Source organism: Cottoperca gobio, chromosome 19 (genome assembly GCF_900634415.1).
Source record: "Cottoperca gobio chromosome 19, fCotGob3.1, whole genome shotgun sequence".
Lineage (NCBI taxonomy): Eukaryota > Metazoa > Chordata > Actinopteri > Perciformes > Bovichtidae > Cottoperca > Cottoperca gobio.
In genome coordinates this window covers 17503817-17527993 of record NC_041373.1, presented here as the reverse complement: position 1 = coordinate 17527993, position 24177 = coordinate 17503817, and the positions used below count along the sequence as shown (strand labels likewise).

The 24177-nt window shown below is 45.5% G+C and overlaps 1 protein-coding gene across 5 annotated transcripts in view; it reads right to left on the bottom strand.

Annotated features, from left to right (window-relative positions):
- Positions 1-418: 418 nt before the first annotated feature.
- LOC115024429 (rho GTPase-activating protein 17-like) overlaps positions 419-24177 on the bottom strand; it is a 27891-nt gene continuing 4132 nt past the window's right edge. Inside the window, exons 2-22 of one of the 5 annotated variants that reach the window (XM_029455956.1) lie at positions 20642-20681; positions 16513-16617; positions 16285-16317; positions 15792-15868; positions 14962-15073; positions 14150-14226; positions 13915-14032; positions 12596-12664; positions 12339-12420; positions 10611-10738; positions 9666-9777; positions 9089-9170; positions 8856-8936; positions 8584-8697; positions 8330-8421; positions 7698-7845; positions 7145-7393; positions 6235-6383; positions 5219-5719; positions 5114-5133; positions 2717-2853 (exon numbers count right to left, since the gene is read on the bottom strand). In XM_029455956.1, the coding sequence (XP_029311816.1) occupies positions 5129-5133; positions 5219-5719; positions 6235-6383; positions 7145-7393; positions 7698-7845; positions 8330-8421; positions 8584-8697; positions 8856-8936; positions 9089-9170; positions 9666-9777; positions 10611-10738; positions 12339-12420; positions 12596-12664; positions 13915-14032; positions 14150-14226; positions 14962-15073; positions 15792-15868; positions 16285-16317; positions 16513-16617; positions 20642-20681 (2374 nt within the window). In that variant the 3' untranslated portion in view covers positions 2717-2853; positions 5114-5128. Of the gene's footprint in view, positions 2854-5113; positions 5134-5218; positions 5720-6234; positions 6384-7144; positions 7394-7697; positions 7846-8329; positions 8422-8583; positions 8698-8855; positions 8937-9088; positions 9171-9665; positions 9778-10610; positions 10739-12338; positions 12421-12595; positions 12665-13914; positions 14033-14149; positions 14227-14961; positions 15074-15791; positions 15869-16284; positions 16318-16512; positions 16618-20641; positions 20682-24177 lie in introns of all 5 variants that reach the window. The other 4 variants (XM_029455954.1, XM_029455957.1, XM_029455955.1 and 1 more) reach the window with 4 other exon arrangements.

Below are 24177 nucleotides of genomic sequence, written 5' to 3'. Positions count from 1 at the left end.
TATATATATATATATATATATATATATAAATAAATATATATATATATATATATATATATATATATATATATATAAATATATATATATATATATATATATATATATATATATATATATATATATATAAATATATATATATACTCTATCTATCTATATATCTATATATATCTATATATATATATATATATCTCTATATATATATATATATATATATTTATATATTTAAGTTTAAAATAAAAGCCGTTCTGTTCTAGTTTATGCATCTTTTCTAATCGTTTTATATGTTCATGGGAAGCTGCTCGTTTTGAGATCGTATGACCTTTTATGTTTTGTTAAAACGCTTTCAAATAAATGTTTTTTGATCTATAAGAAATCTGCTGTTTGTACACACAATATATAAACCATGAGTAGATTTAAATAGTTTCTTCATATACTTTATTTTCTTTGGAAAGGGGGTATAACCAAGCATTCATATTACATGTTTTTATTCCATATTTAAGCTCGCCAGATGGCGTACATACAAAATTATGCAGCTTTAGCATTTCTAGTTTCACGACGTTTGTTTCGTCTTGCAGAGCCTCGACATAGCGAGCTCTCTGGATGCACGAGGGGGGGGGGGGATAAGGCGGCGAGGTACAGGAGGGATTATAATGTCTCTGAAACAGGCCGACTGCAGCATCCAACACTTTCTCCATTGGTACCATATCGGCTCAGTTCTCTGGGAACCAAACTCTGAGGCCCAAAAAAAAAAAAGCAAAGCTTACACAGAAAATACAACAAAGCATCTTTTAATCTGTTTTGACCTGGCAAGAATCTGACACCACATCACCACTGAGGCGCCGCAGCGCTGCGTGCTCTCAGCTCAGTGGGAAAGACTGGGAAAAAAACTAAATCCTCTAAACCAGTTCACTAGGAAACCACTCATTGGTCAAGTGCAACATCAGCTGTTTATGCGTCTTTCTGTTCAGGCTGGTAAGAATTGTCCTTTCACTACATTCACTCACACACAGCCTGTGTGACACGTCCCCCCCCCCCCTCGATGGAACAACAGAAAGGCCAAATACTGAGTGTGTTCAGGTACTTCTGCTTATAAAACCCAAAGAAATCAACCAAAAACACATTTAAATACACAATACGGAGCCACACAAGACTTCTATTGCAGAGGGTCACATCACCTTCCTCACGTCCCTGAAACAAACTCTTTATACTGTAGTACTAGGAGCCAAGTATATCCTCCATACAGTAAATATATAATGGTTCTGCTGGGAACCCATAAGGCATGATTTACATTTAAAGACTGCAGTAATTATGTCAAGCCACAGGGAATGTGTGTGTTTTCTTTTGAAGCTCAGTAAATAAATACAGGAGTGAGGGGAAAGGATGCGTTACAAAACAAAACCGACTGGAAACCTGCAGTCACACTTTAAGCAACAGTTTTGGTTTCTACGTCACCTGCTGACCTTCTGTGTTCTCCCGTCCCCGTGCTGTACAAATACCTTTTTTATTTCATTCATTTCATTTCTTGCTCTAAGGCCATTTTTTTTCCCCAACATTAAAAAGAAATACAAAACCTCACACCAAAATCCAAACGAGGCTCGTCAGTCCATATTTGGGCGTTTCTCCCGCCCCGGTCGGTACGCTTGCTTTCTATCGGTGTTACTGGTGAGTCAGCGGTCCTCCGCTGTGATTGTCTGGAGCTCGATCTGCAGGGAGTGCAGTGTAAAGATAGCCGTGGCGTGGGCGTGCTGCAGCGTGGAGGCTTTTGTGTCACAAATCTCTTCCCGTCTGGTACCGTCATGGAGGTCGCGTGGACTCTGGGAGTCAATAATGGCGAGTAACAGACTGGACATGTGAGACACCTGAAGGTGGTGCGAGTGGTCCAATGTGGGGATTTGGTGTCGGACAAGAGGCTAACGATTAATCTGCTGGTTATTGTCTCAATTAATAACTTGGTCTAGAAAATATACAAGTTATGTTTCCCAAAAACCCAAGTTTAAATAATCAAGTAGCTTCTTTTTTGGTATTTTTGCTTTAAAAAATGACGAATAAATTAAATATCGATCTATTAATTTACTGTCCGCTCTAACTATGACATATTAATGATTATGTAACATACAGTAGATGATCTGTTAATCGTTTAAACTCATTTTTCATGCAGAAACTGCAGAAACTAGAAACAAATATGTAGATTTCCTGCTTTTCTCCATTTTGTATCATATTAAACTGGATATTTTGGGGTTTTAGTCCGACGTCAAGACTTCTAAAGACATCAACGTGCACTTTAGGAAACTTTGATGAACATATTTCACTTCCTTTTCTAGACCAATCGATAAATCTTGAGAATAATCGCCAGATAACGTCACATAAGTCCAAATAAGTGATGTTAATTAATATGCATGTAGTAGCTGCTACAAATACTAATTAATGCCACAGATTAGCTAACAACCACATTTAAAATGCTTGGTTTAGCTTAAATAAGTTGGTTTCCCAGTTAAAATGCTGAGAAGTAAAACACCCGGAGCGGGGGACCTCCATCACGGGGGCCAGAAGCTGCAGCATGTCACAGTAAAGTCCTTCTGAGGAGAGGAGGGCTGCAGATATGAGCCGGGACGAAACAGGAGCAGACTAAATGTAGTGTATGATGAGAGGAGGTGTGAGTGTGTGAGGGGGGGGTACTGGACCACGGGGGGGGGGGGGGGTCATCACCTCCTCCTTATAGGACAGTGCTCTCAGTGTCCAGGTCACAGTCTTTGGGAGGAGGCAGGCAGGAGGAGGAGGAGGCCGCTGGCTGCTGCTCTACAGCGAGCTCAGGGACCAAAGCTCGACTCAGCCCTTTGAAAGACATCGCCGGGTCTGGAGACGAAGGAGGAGAGGTCACGTTTAGACAATGACAACAAGTCACACGCAGGTCGGTTTGTTGAACACTGGTGCGCTTTAAAAGGAGCTGCTCTGATGTAAACAAATATATTATTAATGTTATTTTCCACTTTCTGTGTGTTAAATATTTTTCCCCAATTTCAGCCCCGAGCAGAACTACAACTATTATTATTTACATAAAAACCCCATAAAGAATTTATTTTATTGTACACAGCACCGCACACACAAGGAAATGTAGACTCTGCATGTAAGCATCCTAATAATATAAATAATTTTAATGTTATTATAATATTAATATTATTATAAATTAATGTATTATTATAATAATATAATTAGAATAATATTAATGTTATTATAATATAAATATAATAATATTAATGTATATTAATATTATATATTATAATATTAATATAATAACATATAATATTATAATAACATTAATATTCTAATTATATAATTCTAACATTATTATAATATTATAACATAAAAATAATATTATTATAATATAAATATAAATATTATAATATAATTATTATAATAACATTAATATTATATTATAATAATTTAACTTAATATAATTAATAATAATAATTAATATTAATATTGGAGCTGAGGTTGAACTTCCAAAATAAGTTTTTTTACTCACGTTCTTACCACAATTATTGAAAATTAAAAAGCCAAAAATCCCTGGTGAAGCACAAGGGGAGCTGCACTAAACAAGATGTTATGCAACAACAAAGAAGCTTTACATAACAATAAGAAATATGATAAAATCAAACAGATTAGTAATAAGTAAAAGTTAATATGTTGTTCATGCATCCACAGAACACGACTGAAACATCCTCAGAAGATAAACACACTATTTAAGCCCACTTTACACAAACAATGGCCGTAATCACAAACACGTGCAGCTTCTTCTCTAGAGTATGAAAACATTTAAAGCGGTTGTAATTATGCCATCCCGTGCAGCTGTGTAATATTTTCCATAGCTTAAAGAGCAGCAGGCGCTCAGCAGGGAAGCAGCAGCTCCTTCAGGCTGCGAGCAGCAGGTGGTGCTGTTTGACCGGAGACTTGTGAAGTAACCAGGTTGGACTTCATCAGCTGTGTGATCAGAGCTGCAGAGAAGCATCGTGCTGGCAATCCTCAGTTTACAAGAGAAAGTGTTGAATGTGTTGTTGACTAGAAGCCGATTGTGCTCTCTGAATGTTTGCATCGTGTTCAGCAGGACGAGACGAGAACATGCAGCTCGGTGTTAAACATGCTCCACATGCTCCACACGGGGACACCGGTTCAAACAAAACGTCTAAAAATAAAAGAATGGACCCATGAGGGTTTGAACATGGCGCTTTGTTCAGTTCCGCATGTGAAACCTTATTTGGCGTCAGTTTCAAACCCTCAGTGTTACTGATGACAGTTTAGTGACGATGAATGAAGACGGACGGATGATGAATGATCGTCCTGATGGAAGACACGTCATGTGGTGCTTTATCATCATTTAATATCGTGTGTCATTCTGAAATCCACGTTAGAAATATTCAGCCACGACATTGAAAATCTTTTAGAGAACACAAGACTACGTTCTCGTGAGATTTCAGAATGAGACTTCCTTAATGTCGTCACTTAACAAGGAGCCGCTCATTCACAATTAAAGGATCCAGGTTTTAAGATGTGCAACATTTAGATGGAACCTTTAAGACGCCCTGTGCCACACTGTGCCACACTGTGCCACACTGTGCCACACTGTGCCACACTGTGCCACACTGTGCCACACTGTGCCACACTGTGCCACACTGTGCCACACTGTGCCACACTGTGCCACACTGTGCCACACACTGTGCCACACACTGTGCCACACACTGTGCCACACTGTGCCACACACTGTGCCACACACTGTGCCCCACACTGTGCCCCACACTGTGCCACACTGTGCCACACACTGTGCCCCACTGTGTGCCACACTGTGCCCCACTGTGTGCCACACACTGTGCCACACACTGTGCCACACTGTGTGCCACACTGTGTGCCCCACTGTGCCCCACTGTGCCACACTGTGCCCCACTGTGCCCCACTGTGTGCCCCACTGTGCCACACTGACAGTCGTGCATCAGGGCTACATGTGGCTACATGTGGCTACATGAGGTCTGATGGAGGCTGCAGGCTTTACAAGATGAGGATGATTTCTAGAGTCAAACAGGAAGTGCAGGAGCTGCTAGTGAAAAGATCAACAACAACAAACCTTACAGGTGCTTCTCTAACCTGTGGAGGCATCACAACACCATTAGTGAGAGAGACTTTAGAGTTCAGGGAATGAATGGGAACGTTTCCACGAGACGACACTCACCCATCATCTTGTACGCGGTGGCACAGATCCCGTTGGTGTCGCCGGCCAGTGCAGATGGCTGCGGTGGTGGAGGGACGCTGGGTCTGTTCCGGGGTTTGGGGACGGGTCGGGGCCGGGGAAGGGAGCCCGACTGGTAGGGAGACGGAGACGGGGACGGAGGAGCCACATCCTGGGTGGCGGCGGAGAGCGGAGGGCTGTCTGGAGGGGTCGGGGTGCCCGGAGGTGAGGACTCCCGGCTCTGCTGGTCTCCGCCGGGATGCGTCGGAGGGCTTGCCGGTGACGGAGGCTCTGGAGGAGGATGGCTGGGCGCCTGGATCGGGGGCTGGTTGCTGGAGTGGCGTCTGGGTGTGGCACACGGCTGTGAGCAGGGAGAAGTGGGCGTGGTGGGCGAGTGGCCGGACACGGGTCTGGGGCTGAGGGACTGGGACGAGCCCGAGGAGGAGGCGTGGCTGGGTGGAGGGTTCATCGGTTTGGGAGGGGCAGGAGCCTGCTTCTTGGTACCTGAAGGTTGATGTTGAGATTATTGGTGTAAAAAAATAAGAAATATATCGTCCAACAGTGTGCATGTAGACGTGAGGCGACCCACCAGGAGCCCATTAGCCCCTCTGAAGCTCACGCACTAACTTACATTATGTAATGGGGGGGGGGGGACTATAGCTTGACTTGAGTGTGAACTCAGGAATCACAACACATCTCAGATCGAGGATAAACGATTAGATTAAAAAGCTCTTATGAGTTCTTAAACAACCGTCTGGTGCTGCAACGCAATCATCTGTTCAAAAGCATGAGGCGGTGCGGCTGCACTGTGTGTGTGTTGGGGGGTTTCAGGAGCACAGTGCATGTTGACTTACAGCAGAACATCTGAGATCAACTCTAAAGGATGGATTATAATGATAATGAGCTTCTTATTAAAAACATTATACACAATTGAGAGATTTCCCAAAATAGAGAAATAAATCACGTCGCTGCCTTAAACTTCTTAAGACCTGCTAACGTGAACCATCACACAGTCTTACCTCTACGCATCATATGCGGACTGGGCCCCATGGATCCGGCCCCGGGGGTCCCAGTGCCCAGCTGCCCTGCAGCGTGGCTCCCTCCCCCAGAGCCATTCCTCTGGAGCAGAGGGGTCTGGCCTGCTGTGTAGTCACGCAGCTTTGGGTTGCTTTAGAGAAGAAGAGAGGGGGGGCGGGGGGGGAACGATTTTAAACGTGCAAGCTTTCTGGAATTCTGGGTGAGGCTTAAACAACAGTGAATGTTAGAGACACACAGAACACAACAGATCTTAGGTGTCTCCTCTAAATCTACCTTCCCCACAGAGTCTGTAGGACCACAAGAATGCAGAACTGAACAGTGCTGTGTGTGTGTGTGTGTGTGTGTGTGTGTGTGTGTGTGTGTGTGTGTGTGTGTGTGTGTGTGTGTGTGTGTGTGTGTGTGTGTGTGTGTGTGTGTGTGTGTGTGTGTGTGTATATATGAAGCTCGTCCTTTCACCAGCTAAATCAAAGACAACCCTTCAGCAGTTGCATAACAGGCACCAATGTCCAGGCAGTTTGTGCCAGTTAGTGTGAGGTTCCTGCTGATTCCAGTGATTAGGGGAGGAAAGCAGAAGGATGGCAAGTCGAGAGGCCCTGGGAGTGAGTGTTAGCAGGATGACAGCAGCCATTGTTGTGTCGTGTCTGTGGGCTGAACTCAGACAAGTCTGCATAGCTGGAACTGCTGGTGTAAGAACACTTGTGGCTTTGCAAGAGAAACAACAAGCTGAACCATAGCGACCCAGAGAGGAGGACATGCCAGTGAAACATGCATTAATAATCCACTACTCAGATGGACCTCACTAATGTCTTCCCATCACATCCACAGTGAAAGTATAGAAGCATGCCGTCGTTCTCCACCTGCAGCGGAGAGGCGGAGAGGTGCAGCCCTTACCTGAGTTCCTCTGTGTGCTGGGCTAGAAGCTGCTGAGCGGCCGCGAGAGCAGCCAGACTCTGCGCCAAGCTCTGCTGGGCAGCGTCAGGCCCTGAGCCCCCTGATGGAGCTTGTGGCTGGGGGTCAGCTGGGGGCTGGGGGGCCTCCACAGGGGGTAAAGGGGGCTGGAAGGCAGGTGAAGTGTGCTGCTTTCTACCTAAGGTGTTACTGCCTCTACGGAGGGTGTGGTCCGAGTGCTTGTTAGGCGTGCTACACGGAGGAGAGCGGGGAGACAGTGGAGGAGAAAAAAATAAAAGCTTTGATCATAAAGTCACTGATTAGACGAGGAGAGAGAATCACCAGAGAGGACATTAAAACAGTGTTATGGATCAATAGGATTCTAATCTTCCCCAGAATGTACCAGAAGAAGAAGAAGAAAGGGGTCGGAAGAAGCAACTCCATTAAAAAAGGCAAAATCATTTCCAAAGCAAGTAATTGTCGTGGGCCAGAGAAGCTTCGCACACGAGGAGGTTTCTAAAAGGAGGCGCCGGTGACGCAGCGGCAGGTTAATTACTTGTCTTTGCGCGTGGCGTCGTTCTCCGGTCCCACCATGCTGCCGGGCCTCTTCCTCTCGATGGTGCCACAGTCGTAGTCGAGGTGATTGTTGTGGTTGGATGCAGGTGTCGGCATCGCAAACATGCCGGACACGTTGAACTCCACATCTGTAGGGAACAGAAGAAAGGGAAGTTGTGGACAGAAGCTCCAAAAGTTACGACCTTCACAGGTTAATGACTAGGAGGCTCAACAAATGGGCAATTAAACGTCTCAAATCTGCCTGACATTGTGAAGAGACATGCAGCCTCAGATTAACGTGCAGAAGAGTGCGCCGGCTTTATCCAATAACGGTGGTTACAAACACTTCATTTATGGAAAATAACGTTAGAAATAAGCAGCTTACGTGACCGCCCTGACATCTGTTTTGTAAGTTTTCATCGCAGCCTTTGAGCTGACCTCCAAAAGTACAAACCACAGCTGGAGCCAGGGGCCGGCACAGCAGTGATTTCAATCTTGGCCTCTGGGAGTTTTGATTACTGCTGACTCTTTCTTTCTTCCCAGGCAGTTAATATTAATCGTGTTCCCCATGAAGCCCTGATGTAAAATAGGGCCCGATTGCCTACAAAAGAAAACTGAAAACACAGAACCTACCCTCAGGAAAGAACCAGTCAGCGTGCTGGATGATGGGCTCCACGATGGCCACCACGTGCACAGAGGTAGCTGCAGCCATCTCAGCCAGACTCCTGGGAGGACGCACACAGGGGACGCGGTCAAACATTACGAGGGAGACGCTGACATAAGCTCAAACAACAGGGCATCCTCTCCTCCGCCGTGGACCGGGATCAAACCTCTCCAGTGTTTCTGCATTCCCCTTGTTGTACACAGTAACTACAGTAACCTCTCACCCCTCAGTCTTGGCCCACATCAGGTTGGGTCCCAGGACGATGGCGATGTTGCTGGGAGTCATTTTGTTTGCGTCGCTGTCCTGAGCCAGTTTGGCAAGAAACTTCACCAGATACCTGAATGAACAACATGGAAGTTAATGAGCACGAGTGGAAGTAGCAGCCGCGGTAGAGCTAAACGGATTGGACCCTCTGGTGGCCCCCGGGCCGCATGTTTGACACCCCTGCGTTAAAGCATCGTCACGACCTTTCTATCGTAGGTTTAAACCACTAACCTCAGGTTGGTTTTGTTGTTCTTTGGGAGATTATCACACACGACCCAGAGTGCCTGGAGCCTCTTGTCTGGGTCTGACACGCTGGAGAGAGAATGAGAGAGAATGAAAGCAGAGCCCGTTATTAGTCTCCAGATGGCTGAACGTCCCGCATTAATCATCACTTCTCATCGCTGTACCGTGATACACTCATTCCATATTTGTTTTATTCCCAGTGGTAATGTTAGGAGCCTTGCCTGGATGCCTGGATCCATTCGTCATAAAGCTGGAACGTCATGAGAGGTTCAGGGAGTTCCCTCAGGTAGGACTTCAGAGCGCCTGAAAAGAGCCGCACACGTCTTTTAGTATTTAAGACACTTGTCCAGGTAAACAAACATCAACTGGGGGAAGTTTCATTACATCATTCAAACTGTTTACTGAACTGTTTGGCCATTTTTTATTAGGAAATCTACGGAAGCCCTGAGAGGGAAGTGAGCAAAACTATTCTGGTGATCCGTTTTCTGTCGTGTGTTTAATACTTAAAATAAAACAAAAGTCTTTGTTGTTGTAATACTCTTTTGGGCCACACGAGGCTGAAGTTCACCACCCGGTGTTCTAACCAGGACTAAAAGCTTTCGTGTTTTCTTCCAGGAGAGTTTTGATCGACAGATTAAGAGATTATTTATTATTCAAACATTTCAGGTGGCTTTGAGATGACATGAAAACACAAATACTGAAATTTAAGTAACACAAACTTACTTGTTTCTGGATTTTAATTGTCCAAAAATGACACAAAGAAACAATGAAATAAAAAAAGACTAGTTTGGGACGTACCAGCGACAGCGTGGGGGTCAGAGTAGAACTCCTCCAGTTGTGAAGTGGAACAGTCCAGCGCTGCCTTTAACTTCTTTAGCTTGGACGCCCCTGCTGCGATTCTGAGTAGACCCTGACACACACACACACACACAAATCAACCAGTGACATCGCCAGCAAACAACAAAGACCTAAACACAAGACCCTGAGCTTCCACTGTAAGCTGCACACTCCCTTTCCTAACACTCAATTACAGATAGACTCTGTATAACTGCACTACATAAACTCCCCCTGCCAGCTGCACATAATGAAACCTTAGAGCAGGCGAACAAACACACACACACACACACACAGCTCTTTACTTTGACACACAAACAAAGGCCGTCTTCACACCATGATGACACAGACTGGACTGAATGGCTAGACAAATAGTGTGCTTTGCAGTCCCCACTCTCTCCAGCTGTGTTTATGCACAGGAGGCACGTACACACACAGCAATCTGAGTTATGAGACAAGTACATTCTATTGTATTCTATATTTGTATCGCAAACTTTTTCATGAATCGTCACTGGAGCAAAACAGAGTTTCCCGTGTTTATAGTTGGTCTGTCCGCCCATCTCCTGCTCTTAAGATGTTCATGTGAACAAACAAGTTTCAAGAGAAATCGCAGCCACAGCTCTATGTGACTTTTAACGAGCTACGCCAGCACTTCTTCCACTTACAAGGCAAGACGAGGGAAACCAAAGGAGCAGTCGAGTCAGGGAAGCAAAATGATTTCCTTCTATGTCATAAAATACCGTGCAGGGTACTTATACATTAATATTTAAAGTTAAAATGTTAGAAGATCGTCTCTTATTGCACACATCTTACAAGGAGAGGACGGTCCATAAAGATGTCATGCAGTGCCTGCACATTTCTATCCATCCAGCAGAAGAATCTAGATTTCTACGTCTAATCTCTCCTCACCTCTTCCTTCATGCCCGTCTCGAGCAGCATCATGATGCAGGCCTCTATAGGCAGGGCGATCTCCCTCCCACTCCTCTTCAGGTGCTCATCCAGCCCCGTGCCAAACGCAGGCTTCTCTGTCCACGAGTCTGAAGGCAAAGAGAGACGAGCGGTGAAGACAGCGACACTGCGGGACATGAATTAAGGGTTGTACTGAAGCTGGTCGTATTTAATTACATGTAACCAGTATTACGTCATCAGATTAACTATTATCCTCCCAAATAACATTTTAAAAAGAAATAGCAGTTAGGTAATAGCAACATCGTCAGGGATTACTTGATTACACACACACACACACACACACACACACACACACACACACACACACACACAGCACACACACACAGCACACCTGTAGTTTGTGTCAGCGCTGCGGTCTGATTAGAATGTAAATGCTGATTGTGCAAAAAGAGATGTTTTCAGAGGTTTAAAGAGAAAAAAGAATGTTTGTGGAACTTGTTTTTAAATCCAAAGGACAGCAACTAGTTACAATAACTCTCACGTCATTTGTACTCAGAAACTGAGCACTGGTGCAGGACTCGGTGCCAACAGGACTCGGTGCCAACAGGACTCGGTGCCAACAGGACTCGGTGCTAACAGGACTCGGTGCCAACAGGACTCGGTGCTAACAGGACTCGGTGCTAACAGGACTCGGTGCTAACAGGACTCGGTGCTAACAGGACTCGGTGCCAACAGGACTCGGTGCCAACAGGACTCGGTGCTAACAGGACTCGGTGCTAACAGGACTCGGTGCCAACAGGACTCGGTGCCAACAGGTGCTAACAGGACTCGGTGCCAACAGGACTCGGTGCCAACAGGACTCGGTGCCAACAGGACTCGGTTCCAACAGGACTCGGTGCTAACAGGACTCGGTGCCAACAGGACTGTTGCTGGTCTGAATGGCAGATTTTTAGGTCAACAGCTTTCCCCCGGGCCAGTTCCCAGCCGGTGCTCACTCCCCCTGCAGGGTGCCGTCAAATAATAACCACATGCTCCTCGTCAGCAGGAGTGACTGTTCAGTCCTCTCTGTGTGTGCATGTGTGTGAGCTAATGTGCTAGTGAACAGGGGGGGGGGGGGGTGGGGGGGGGAGGGGGGTGCAAAACCCAGGTGGGTGTGATGTGAGAAGGGGTGGGAGGTGTGTGTGGAGTTTGTGAGTCATCGCCAGGCTCGACCACATGTGTTTAATACAGAGCAACAACAAGCTCCCCTTGAATGAGACACAGAATCTGAGCGGGGACGGGAGGTTTGTAAAAATGGAAAATGTGATTCTTTTTTGGAGAGCAGAGCGGTGAAAACAAAAGACTATTCTTCACTTATTTGGGCCTCAGTTGTGGACTTTGACAAAAGCCGCAACTGGGGAGCTTCTGGGAGTTAGAAAAAACAAAGCAGAGTGATGTTGTTACAGGAGCTGGAGGAGGGAATGAGACGGTGTTTTCTCCTCCTAGCAACTACTCGTCTCACACCTTCGGCCAAACTTCTCCAGTGCCTCACAGGAACAGGTTCGTTTAAACTTTAAAGGGACCAAACAACACGGGAACCAAAGAAAGAAAGAAAGAGCAGGGGAGTCGCTTGGAAAAAGGTGCATTCCTCATGAAATAAGCAAAGAGGTCCCGTTTTATGTGCCGCACGTCATTTTTTAACAGCGCTGCAGTGATTAGTGTTAAAAAGCATGTTTGCATGCATCATACCTTGTTGATCCTGGATGGTTGGCAAAACACTCTCCAGAACAGTGAGAGACTTTCTGTGGTAATCAGCTTGAGCTTCTAAGAGCTACAGAAACAAAAAAAAGAAACCACAGAGAGAAATAGATTAGGCTCCATTAAGACAAGCAGTGTAAATAAAACGACTGGCCGTGTGCTCCCTTGTTACTCTGCAGCTGTGAGCTTTCTCACAAAAACTCATGCACACACACATTTCTGGCTCGCTGATGACAGGCAGTACTCACGGTTACGAAGAAGCGTGCATAGTCCCCTTCTTTTGCGAAGAAACTGTACATGTCTGCAGCGAGTTGATCCTGGGAGATGAAAAAATGAATTTAAACTGTTAGAGCACTGAAGGATGATCCCCCATAGACCTAACGCGGGGGTGGAGGAGGTACCAGAAGTACCAGCACGGAAGCTAAGCAGTGTACTGCTGTGGACGGGGGCCGCAGCAAAACGTACGTTAGCCAAAAACATCTATATCAGTTTAAGTGTATTCTAAATTAAGAATATCTTCACAGCTTTACTTTGTCGTCAAAGCCGCCAGACTCCATTGACAAATACAGTCATTTTACCTCTCAGAACACAGAGCTGCTGGTCCCCCGCTGCCTCGACCTGTTAGTTAGTTTGTGTTATTCTGTGACCTTGGTGTTTTAAGACGTTAGTTTGGATTCACCAAAGTCACACAATAACACAAACTAACTAACAGATCGAGGCAGCGGGGGACCAGCAGCTCTGTGCTCTGAGAGGTAAAATTACTGTTTTTCTCAATGGAGTCTGGCGGCTTTGAAGAGAGCATACATGGTATAACTGGAGCCATGGTATAAATGGTATAACTATAATCAGGAGTGTCAGAAAGGGGAAAAGGCCGTCTGACAGCAAGGTAAAGTGGGAAAAACATTGTGAATATAGTACACTGAAACTGATATTGATCAGTCCGCCCCCGTCCACGGCAGTACAACCGCCATCTACTGCAGGTAACACACAAACTGTGCAGAAGTACGTCATACAATCTCACTGCAAACAATCCAAACTATCCCTTTAATGCTTTCTAGACTAAGTCACAACCAGTACAGCAGTCAGTGAGACTGCAGGGTAGCTTTGCTGCTGTCAACTCTTATTCATTCACTGAAGATCTTCCATCTCCGCTACACGGTGTCATCCGTCAGATGAATGTGTGCCGACGTCAGCGGTCAGCTAAGCTGCTGGTTGCTGCGCGAGTCATAAATCCTCCTGCTGTTGGCAGGACTCGCTGAGACTGGGAGGGAGAACTTTTTGAAGGGGAAACACAAGGCTCGAAGCTTCCTGGATAGAAAACCTGACACATCACGCAGCCACTGCACACTCAAACTCACCAGTGATTCAGTTCAATAGACACACAGACACACTCACACACACACACACACACACGGAGCTGACGAGGCAATTTCAGTGTGTGCGTCAGCAAACTGGGTCAGAGGTCCCAAGGGTCTTTGGAAGTCTAGTTTGTTGCTGTGGTCTTTCTGTTCCCAGTTCAAACTTGTGATCTTGCTAAACATGAGTCACGTCCATTAATGCTGGTTACCTTGCAAAGCTCCACTTTGTTCATGGCCTCATCCATCTCCTCCTTGAGTAGGTCAGCCTTGGCCGTCAGTGCGTGAGTGTTTGTTCCTGAGATTATCGACTTGGTTGCCTGCAACCATCTAGAGTTTTTGAAAGACGAGGAAACATTGGAAAAGGCAAGGAGACACTGAAGCCGTTTGAAGTTACTGCGTTACGATTCAACACGAGGAAGGAGAGTGAGCTGCACACGGACAAACCTTGCTCTGGCAGAGTCATAGTCCAGCACCAATTTAGCCAGCTGTTTCCTCTGCTTCAGGATGTTAGGAATGTCCACCTTAAAAAAAATAACACACACACACGAGAAGTTAGAATGGCAAAAATCTGATAATTATTATGATTGTTTTCTTCCTGTTTTAAGATTTTTATAATCTATAATAGAAATACCTAAAGATATTTGCATTTATTTATTTTATATAGAGAAATAAATAAAACAATAAATACATGTGAAAATATAAAGACAAATAATACAATATTAAATAATATTTTTTATTTATTTCTGTATATTTTATTTATATTTATATTTATATATATATATATATATATATATATATGCATATTACTCTATTTTTTAAATCATTTTTATATCATTTACTTATTTTCATGCCTATATTTTTCCATTTTGCTTTTGCTATTCCTTAAAGTGCCACGCTGTATATCCACAGGCTTTGGACAGAACTTCCTGCACACATGAATCCTGCTTTACACGGACAGGAAGCAGACTCAACGCAGACTTGCACATGTGCGATGTAGTCGCAGTTTGAATCGGGGGAAGTTGTACAAGACACAACCCAAAATGCAAAGATACAAAGATGCACATTACATCACCACAACATGGCAGAATGAACCCACAAGCTATTAAATAATCTATTCCACTACGATTAGACCAACGAAAGCAAATAGCGGGGGTGTGACTGCACTTAACCAAACAAGCCAAGAGCTATTAAAGAACTTTAAATATTTAACCGGTGTTTAGTTGCCGTCGTGTCCAGAAGGTGTGAGGTGTTCTTACCTCGGCGAGCTGGCTGAGGGGATCCAGAACATCCTTCTCGATCTGCAGCTCGTGCTGCATCAATTCTGATGCCAGACGATTCTCTGCCTCGCCGCACACTTCCATCATCTTCCTGTTAACACGCGCGTCGGCACGACGAGAGAGAAGAGTGTTAAAGTCACAACGTCGTCAGAATTATGCCTCATTATCATTTCAGCACTATTAGGTGAAGACACATCTCTCTGATCAAGTGTCACGACACAGAAGGATGACAGTCTGCTGGAAGATAAACGGGCTTATTGTGACGTCGGCACCTTTTAAATGATTTTATTCAGAAGATTCTGTCGATTTTATTTGACTTGAAATGTAGTTCAAGGACTCAATTTATTATTATTATTATTTATTGTTCGTCTTTCATACAAGTTGAATGTGTCTGTATGTTAAACGTATCATCGCTTGAGAACCGACATGGGGAGAACATGTTAGTAACGTGACCTCTTTGGGCTTTAATCGGACACCTCTGCTCTAACTGACAGTCGTCATCAAAGCATCCAGTTCACTAGCAGACCATCTGACGCACTTTCCCTTCCTCATTACTTCCAGACAGACACGTGTCGATCAGGAGACGTTCACTTTCTAGATCCTCAACTGCAGACTCTTGTCTCGGTCACGATGAACGATCTGAAGCTCGTACAAGGGAACTACTGAGAGGTCCCGTCAACTGGGCGGTTTGCTGGCCCTGGATGCTTGGCCTCATGTTTCATGCTCTCTGGGGTGCATCTGCTCCATTAGCAACAGTCGCCAAGGAGGAGCGGTTGGTTATCCAGCCTGTCAGTCAAACTCAGACTCACCCTATCAAGGAGTCTTCTCCCAATTGGTTTCCTCCTTCCACCATCGCCTGGGACAGAGCAGTGAGAGGAAGCTTTTTCTGTGTGCGAGAGAGACGGATAATAATTAGACTGGCATTGAGACATAAACTGCTAGAGAGGCTCAGGATTGGATGTTCAAGCCAATGGAAAATGCATGAAGGACTTTCCATTGAGCAGTAAATTCACAGTCAGGAAGAGGAAGAGGAAGAGGAAGAGAGGAAAATACAGATGTTAAATGGGATTTAAAATGCAAACTAGGGAAGTGAGACATCCATCAAACGACAACACTGGCGCTGGCTTTTACAGCTACTTTACATCTGTGCAAAACATTTATTCATATCGTGGTTTCTTTCTTTTTACCAGAGAATCCCAAAGGCAAAAGTGTCATGCATAATGAGCCAAGAGGACAGATGTCTGAATGGGAGCGAGTGGAGCTGAGAACCAGAGAGGTGGAATAAGTAATCAGGGTTTTTACCTGACCATTTCCTGTATAGAGGCGTGGGACGGACTGTAGTGCGTATTTGGGCGGTGTGGGGTAGAGAACACAAGAGAAATCATGGACTGAAGCCCTACTGCGGACACTTTGAATGAAAACTTCAGAATTGTGTGTGAGGTGATTTCAAAAGATGAAGTTATTACACATCCTGACACAGTTGGTTGATTGTTGGTTTATTAAAATAAAAAAAGGTAAACTGGAGCTCACGTGTCTCTTTTCGGCCTCTGCGCCGATGTGTCCCTGTAGACATGACACCATCCGCTTGTGCGTGTTGTGGGACACCACACGCACCAACTCCATGCGCCTCTCAATCTGTGAGCACGAGACAAGACATGCAAGAACAGATGTTTAGCAAGTATCTTCTGTGTACATATGTCATCATAATATCATCTTAAAAAGGAAGGTTTATTCCCTCTGCTGTGCACAGATGCTTTCTACATTTGCAAAGAAGCTAAATATGTCAGCAGGAGACCCACGAGAACATTACATTACATTACATTACCACTTGGTCCAGGACGAAGAGACAAAGTTATCTTTTCCATTGCACAAATGTAATTTACTAGATCTATCCAGGCCTGTAATGTGGGGGGGGGTTCAGGAAGTAGCCAGCGCCTTGTGAACACACATTACTACAAGCGGATATCGATACACCAAACATCATCAGGACGCCTTGCCGGAAACTAGGGCGTCATGATATGAGGACATATGCGATAAAAGGTAGTTGAATATCGAGAATACTTGCGAGAAATAAACATTATTAAAGTGTACTCAGTTGCGTTTGTTGCGGCAGTCGACCTCGACAAGATATATCGTGCAGCCCAACCAGAAAATCAACATTTCCTTAAAGATGATGTGGAAAATTGCGAGAGCAGATCGGTGTTCGGTACGCCGTTTAGTGCTTTGAGAAACTCTATAAATTACCTTCGTACTTGGACTGGACTACATCCTGCCATGTTTGTTCCAGTACTAAAACACACACACACGGCGAGCACACAGTGTCTATAAGCCATCACAACAGTGCGTCTGCGGTGTTGACGGCTGATGAGGTCCAGCTCCGGGGGGGGGGCAAAGTTCATGCATGATTGATAAGGCTCGTCCCTGCACGAGAACGCTGGAATGTTACCTTTGAAACACATGACTCATCGGAAGTGTCTCTATAGCAACGGCCACTGGGCTGTAACCGAGAGCGAGGGGGATCTTTAGCTTTTAAAGGCCTGTTTGATGGCACAGGCTTTCTCCTGTCTGCTCTCCACCACACAGATCCACTCTGTGCTTTAAGCCTGACCAGATATAATACTGTCATTGATGGGAGTCGCAGCTATTCTGGCTTAAGGACAGAGGCCAAGTGAAACTCTGCAGGATGACTATTCACTGTCCTCGGCATGCCAGGTGCCCTGACTGTGACAGTCAGTGTCAACATTAGGCTGGCTGTCACTACCCCATGAATAGAACTGAAGTTACTGTTCACGTCTACTTAAAAGTCTGGCGATGCAAAGAACTGGTTTAAGTTGGCAGCGCTTGTGAGAAAGTCAAACGCAGATTCCAAACAGAGCAGGTGTGTCTTCCCGAGAGCACAAGCAAGAGGAAAGAAAGAGTCTTTAAGTGTCTCAAAAGGGACAAACATGTACTCAAGAGCTCGAACAAACAATGTTCCAAATATAACTGGGAACACTGAGGTCTGGAGGGCAAACTGAGCCCAACTGGAAGGAGACAAACGCGCGGGGAGGTTCAACCAAATACCACAATTGTGTTCCAAAAACAGAATGTAGTGGGATCTCAGGAATTCCACAGCAGATATCGGCGCCCTCCCCTCCTTTCCCTCCCTCTGTTCTGGCGCTCTTACGTCATTCCCGACCCGTGTTGGCCCCCGGCATTCCCGAAACAGCTGGGTCAAATACAAAACTTGCCAAACACATGCATACACACTTCCATAAGCTATAGGCTTGGGAACACTTCCTAGACTCAGCCCAGTTAGTACCTGGCACAAACACAGGCAGGGGATTCCCACCCCCCCCCCTGCGCTCTGAGAGGGAGCAAGTTCCTGTGTGGGTGTCTTGGAAATGTTTGGGTTACATGGCACCGGGAGTATTCTTCTTCCTTTCATTGTACCCAAATGGAATTAGACGCAGAGCGGTCAAACACAATATATAAAGCGGAGGAGTGGGAGAACCCAGGGCAAGGAGTCCACACAGCAGGCAGCAGGTTCTTCCTCCCGCTATGTGATGAGGTCAACACTTGGTCAATCCCATGATGCGTCAGAGAGCAGGGAATCCCAATACTGAGAAGGAGAGACGGGGAAAAGACAGGCGGAGAGGGTGTCTGTCTGTCTGTGCCGGTGTTTGTTTATCGGTTCCTAAGAGAGGATGTTAACATGTCTGGACAAGTAAAGAATGAACAAAAATAACCTAACATGACGCATTAAGGGTGCACCAACAAACTGAACACTCTTTGTTTGCATGACAGAAGTGGAAAAGGAAAACTTTAATATGTCATTCTTCAGGGCAGCTGCCCTCCATCCATACACATGATCTGAGATCATTAGTGTCGTCCACATTATGGAGAGGATCCTACAGAGGAATAAAACATGTTTCTTTACCGTTCGCTGTCTACCTAAGGCTCGTTCTGAAATCTCACTGGAGGTTGCCGGCATGACAAAAGAACTCTTCCCGGCACTCTTCAGACATTTATAATAACAACCTCGAGCCGGTCAGTGGCAAAAACACCAGCTTTAGTGGATGCACATGAGCGGTGCGATGACATTGCAGCCTGTGTAGCCGACAGCCTGACAAAAAAAAAAGGTCCAGAATGAAAAATGCCAAAGTGTCCCTTTAACAGCTGGTTGCTACTTTATAAAAAGGCGACACCCAACTACAAGAGTGTGTGCAAGCAGGCACTCTGGTATTTCTGCAGCATTTCTGTGGTACCCCCCCTCGTGGAGGAGCTGCAAGGAACGGACAGCTGGCACAGGAATGCTGGGTGGCACTTTGGCACCCTGGAGGAGCGTAGACTAAAACGTCTTGAGATGAAAGGGATCTGAATAAGAAGTCACACATGAGATCGAAAATTCAAATCCAATGAAGACACAAAGTGAAACTCGAATGGTCACTTTTTATGCTCACTTTCATTTCTTCACTTTGCAGAAGGAAGTGATTCAAAAAGGAAAGTCCTGGCCAAAGCATGAATATGTTGTTGTGGAGTTTAACTATATATAGTTAAAGAAGAAGTGGGACTAGAAGAGGGAGGCGGCACAAATATTCCCACGATGCGTTTTCCTCACAATAAACTGAAGGTGTTTAGGAATGACTCCCTCTTCCTTTATCAGACAGCTTTCTTCCTATGAGTCTCGACAGCTGATTTCCAGACAGCGGCAGAACAATGGCGTCTTTGAAAGTCAATAACGTAACGTCCTCTGTTTGGTGAAAAGCCCCTGAAGCGTTTAGTCACCGCTGTTCGCTTGTCTACTTGCATTACAGCCGCTCCTGCCAGCTCCAAGTATAACTCTGATGTTCTACTTGTCACTCAAACACACATTGCCCATATAAAAGGCCCGTGTCACACCTGAGAGAGAAGGAGGTATTCAAAGTTTTGTCAGCGCTATTTGTTTCTGCACCGGCAACAAAAGCGGGCGGGGAATAGAATAATAAATATGAAGCGTGTCAGACATTGTGGCTGTTCTCCAGCAGCGTTTGTTTTAACATCTATGAAACCTCCCATTCAAAACACAAAAGACGATCTTCCTCGCTGGAATGTCTTTGCTGAGCAGCCAATATTTTGTCCCAAGCCCACCTGCTGTGTGCATAAGACAGGCTAATGGGCCGGACACTTCCCCGAGGAACCAGCGGCTTTCACACGCACACATGGAGCGGTATGTAACGTGCATACATCCACAGCTTCTCTGACCTCTGAGCAGCTTGTCCAGCCCTTATTGTTACGGATTAGGAACCCTCCACCAGAGAGGAATATCTAATAAGTGGTATCAGCTGCTGCTTGGTTGGCATGAAAACTTGCATACTTTCGGGGCTTGGTCAGCACACGGTGCAGCTGCTCTTTAATCTTCAATCAGACTCTTCCTGTCGGAGAAATGTGCACTGAATGTTGCATGTTCAGCTGCAACGTTCACTGTTAGTCCACTGGAGAAGTGGCTCGTGAATGTTTTACCAGCCACTTTTTGGCTAGCGAGTGATGCAAATCTACCAGCATGTGGCTGCTGAATGGTTCTAATCGTGTGCCCTGGTGTTATGAGAAGTGCTCAGTGTGTTGGTGTTGCATGTAGCTGCAGCCGAGCATTCCAGAGTTAAGAGCTGGTCAGCGCTCTGCAGTCAGATTAATTATTTACCTGCAAGAGGTCATCGCTGAGGACTTCTGTTTTCTCCGCTCTGAGGGTGAGAAAAGACAACAGAGAGCACACAGATTAGCACTGACAGACACGCAGAGCACGTTCGTACTTCAACACACAGTCACTGTGGAGATATCTGATGGATGCATGACGCGCTCAGCTTGTGACGGGTGTTATGGACCTGGGCCTCTGTGGGAATGCTTCAATTAGTTTGTTGACCTAAACATGTCTCTGTTCAGCTGCAGGACGGCCTCAGCACGCCTCTTCTAAAATCACAGAGACGGCATGTTCCTGCTGCTCAACAACTTTTGATTTCCTTAAGCCCCAGCTAGCCGGGCTCAGGGTGGCGCGCACAGAGCCGCCTCGCAGCCTGAGCCTATTAATAGTGAACCAATAGTTGGACTTGAGGAGGGCAGACAGATTAAATTCACTTAAAGGGAGAAGGCTGGGAAGCACGGGCTCTGAGCTCGTACTGTACTCAGCAGCTTCACACGGGCTCCTGCGGCTCCTGCAGACCAGAGGGTCAGAGACAAACGGAGAGTCACGACTAGTCATATTGTAAAATAACTATTATCTGTAATATCTCGGTGCCTCCCTGGGAATTTCATCATAGGCAAAACAAAGATTTAAAAATGGCGTCTCCCAAACACGCAGCCTCAGCGTATCTAATAAAAAAGAGAATGAAGTGTTTGATTCAAGAACGTAATACAAGTTGTTTGTAATCACACTGAGAGGAAGGTTTCCGTATAATAAAGACATTCTTTTGTATACATGGCGTAGAATCTAGGATTTATATCCTTTAATAGGGTTAGGCAATCTGGGAAACATTAAATATCACAATGCTTTCGACCAAATACCTCAATGTTAATAAGTGACAATATTGTGGGGATGACAGTTCAAATATCTGCACAATGAGGTTTCTGATGAATAATCATCAGTAATGTGGATGTAGGTAAAAGGTAACAGATAAATTAATATGATTTTAATGTAATGCAGCTTTTAAAACCAGTTATGATAACACTTACGAGTCGCTGATAAGGTTTCATTTTGCTCTGTTTTAGTGAGATTTGTGTTCAAAGATCTGCAGAGAGATCGTTCCTCGAGCTCTCTGCATGACTGTGTGCCAACATAAATGTCCTGCAGCCGTTCTACGGATGCAGCATTAAACTGTAACATGATGTTTTAGTAAAGCAGGAAGTGATATCTTACTGATACCAGGAAATAGACCTATCCCCCCCCCCCTTTCCCTCAGGAGAGTGAAACGTTCCCTCTCTGTGCAGGTATAGTTGTGTGCAACTAATGTGCAAACTTTTCCAAGTGCAAGTTCAGACTTCTGACTGGAGTGACGTGTAGACGGTGGCGTCCCTACATTTGGGTAACTGGAGCTTTAAAACGCAGCCTGGGCCATCCTCCAAAAAGTGCTCTCTATGAACTATAGTAACCTCGTCACAGCTGCTTTCCATTACAGCACAGCGGCAGGGAGCCACAGAGAGACACGGACAGAGAAGGGACCGTCGTTTTGGGGGTTCGGAGGGAAGAAATACAAAGATTTTTGGGGGGGTTGAAAATAATCTGGAGTCTGGGGATGAGCGGAAAGATTTCTCTGGAGGAGAGCCAAAGCCAAGCTGGTGAGGGAGAACCTACAACACACAGATACCTACAGACTTCCAGCTAGCTCCAGAAAGAAATGTGAGGTACACACACACACACACACACACACACACACACACACACACACACACCACACACACACACACACACACACACCACACACACACACACACACACACACACACACACACACACACACACACACACACACACACACACACACACACACACACACACACACACACACACACACACACACACACACACACACACACCTAATGTTAAAGACCAGTGTATTCATCAAGCAGCTTATCGTGAACACAGACCCGTGGATCACACGCCGCCTCTTCACATTGATCATCACTGTGTTTATGTGCACACAAATAACTCCACTCCCCCCCCCATAACCTCGGTTATAGATTAACTAATTGATCTTATGACCAGCGGGATTGTGACTGCAAGATAGAAGCAAACAGGAGGATATCAAGCTTATCCGTCTTTTGATGGGTTTGGAAATGACTAAACTCGGGATGAGTTGTGTAGCTTGCCATCATGGAGCCGGGTTAAAAAAACACAGGAATTATAATGTTCCTTTATGGACCTTATGATTTATTATTATCTTATTTAAGTGTACACTAAACACATATGTATATCCCATCTGAGTAAGCTGAAGTGATTCCAGTTTGATTATTGATGATTGATATAATCATCACTAACATGTTCATATCTTCCCGTGTCTGATCCAAACACTTCCTCCCCGACACTAGAACCTGCTGAGGGTGTTTCCAGGACATAACCTGGGTGTAACTGAACGAGAGACACTTAAAACATATAACAGCAACACTTGTGTGAACCAACCCCCCCCCCCCCCCCCCCCCCCCCCCCTAAAAACAAGCCCCAGTGAGTCACAGAGTCGTCGTTGCTGCGAGGACAAGCGACAACAAACAAAACAACAATTGTTTTGCCGGCATCAGCTGACCTGCAGCGAACAGAGCTGACCCCGTGCAGCCTCACCGAAGCAGAGAAAAGTGTGTCAGTGTGCACGTGACTCCTTCACAACACGGGATCCTCGCTGCACGGCCGTGGCCACTGCGTCGGAGCGGTAACCATGGCGACGTACTGTTAAAAAAGTGGAAGGGGAGTAAGCGAACACCGCGGCCGTGAGCACAATGGAGCGGCTGTTAGCGGGGCCACTCGACACAATCAGCAGGGAGGATCCGCTCTTACGGCTGCAACAGTTGGCAGCTCAAGGCCGAAGGTAATGGATACTGGACGCAGACGAGCCGCCAGAATAACCGAGAGACTCGTACAACGTCCGTAATGTGTATTGTGTGAGTCGTTACGCTGACATTACATTCATCTACTGTAATATAAGACAAAGAGAAGCTGCACATCTCCATCGTTTTGCTCGACACATGACTCAAAGGATTGATCGATTATTTTTACATTTTCTCTCGATTCGATAATTGTTTCCGCTCTTGTATTGTGACAATGTATCTCAGGTCCAACACTAATACGAACTTTGGTTTTAATGTAACTGATGTGAAACAGGACACAGCTTCCTGTGGCACATTATTGTGATGAACTTTGTGCCACATTTCTCTCTCTGACCGATTTATAATATGTATTGAAAGCACAAATGACTTTGACAGCTAACAAACAGCAGCCCAGCCTCATACTGTCGGTGTCGTCCCTCACCAGCAGGACCACAAAGGCCTCCGAGCTGACACACCTCTTTGTCCTCGAGCCGCTGCCCTGGTGAGACACGGTGTGTGTGTGTGTGTGTGTGTGTGTGGGGGGAACGCCCAGAGTCACCTATCCTTGTTAATTCAACAGCGACATTTCGCTGATCCCTGAGGGGAAAAAGTCCTTTCAAAACCCACTCCCTCTCCAGTGAATCAAGGACGTCCACATACAATAGGTCC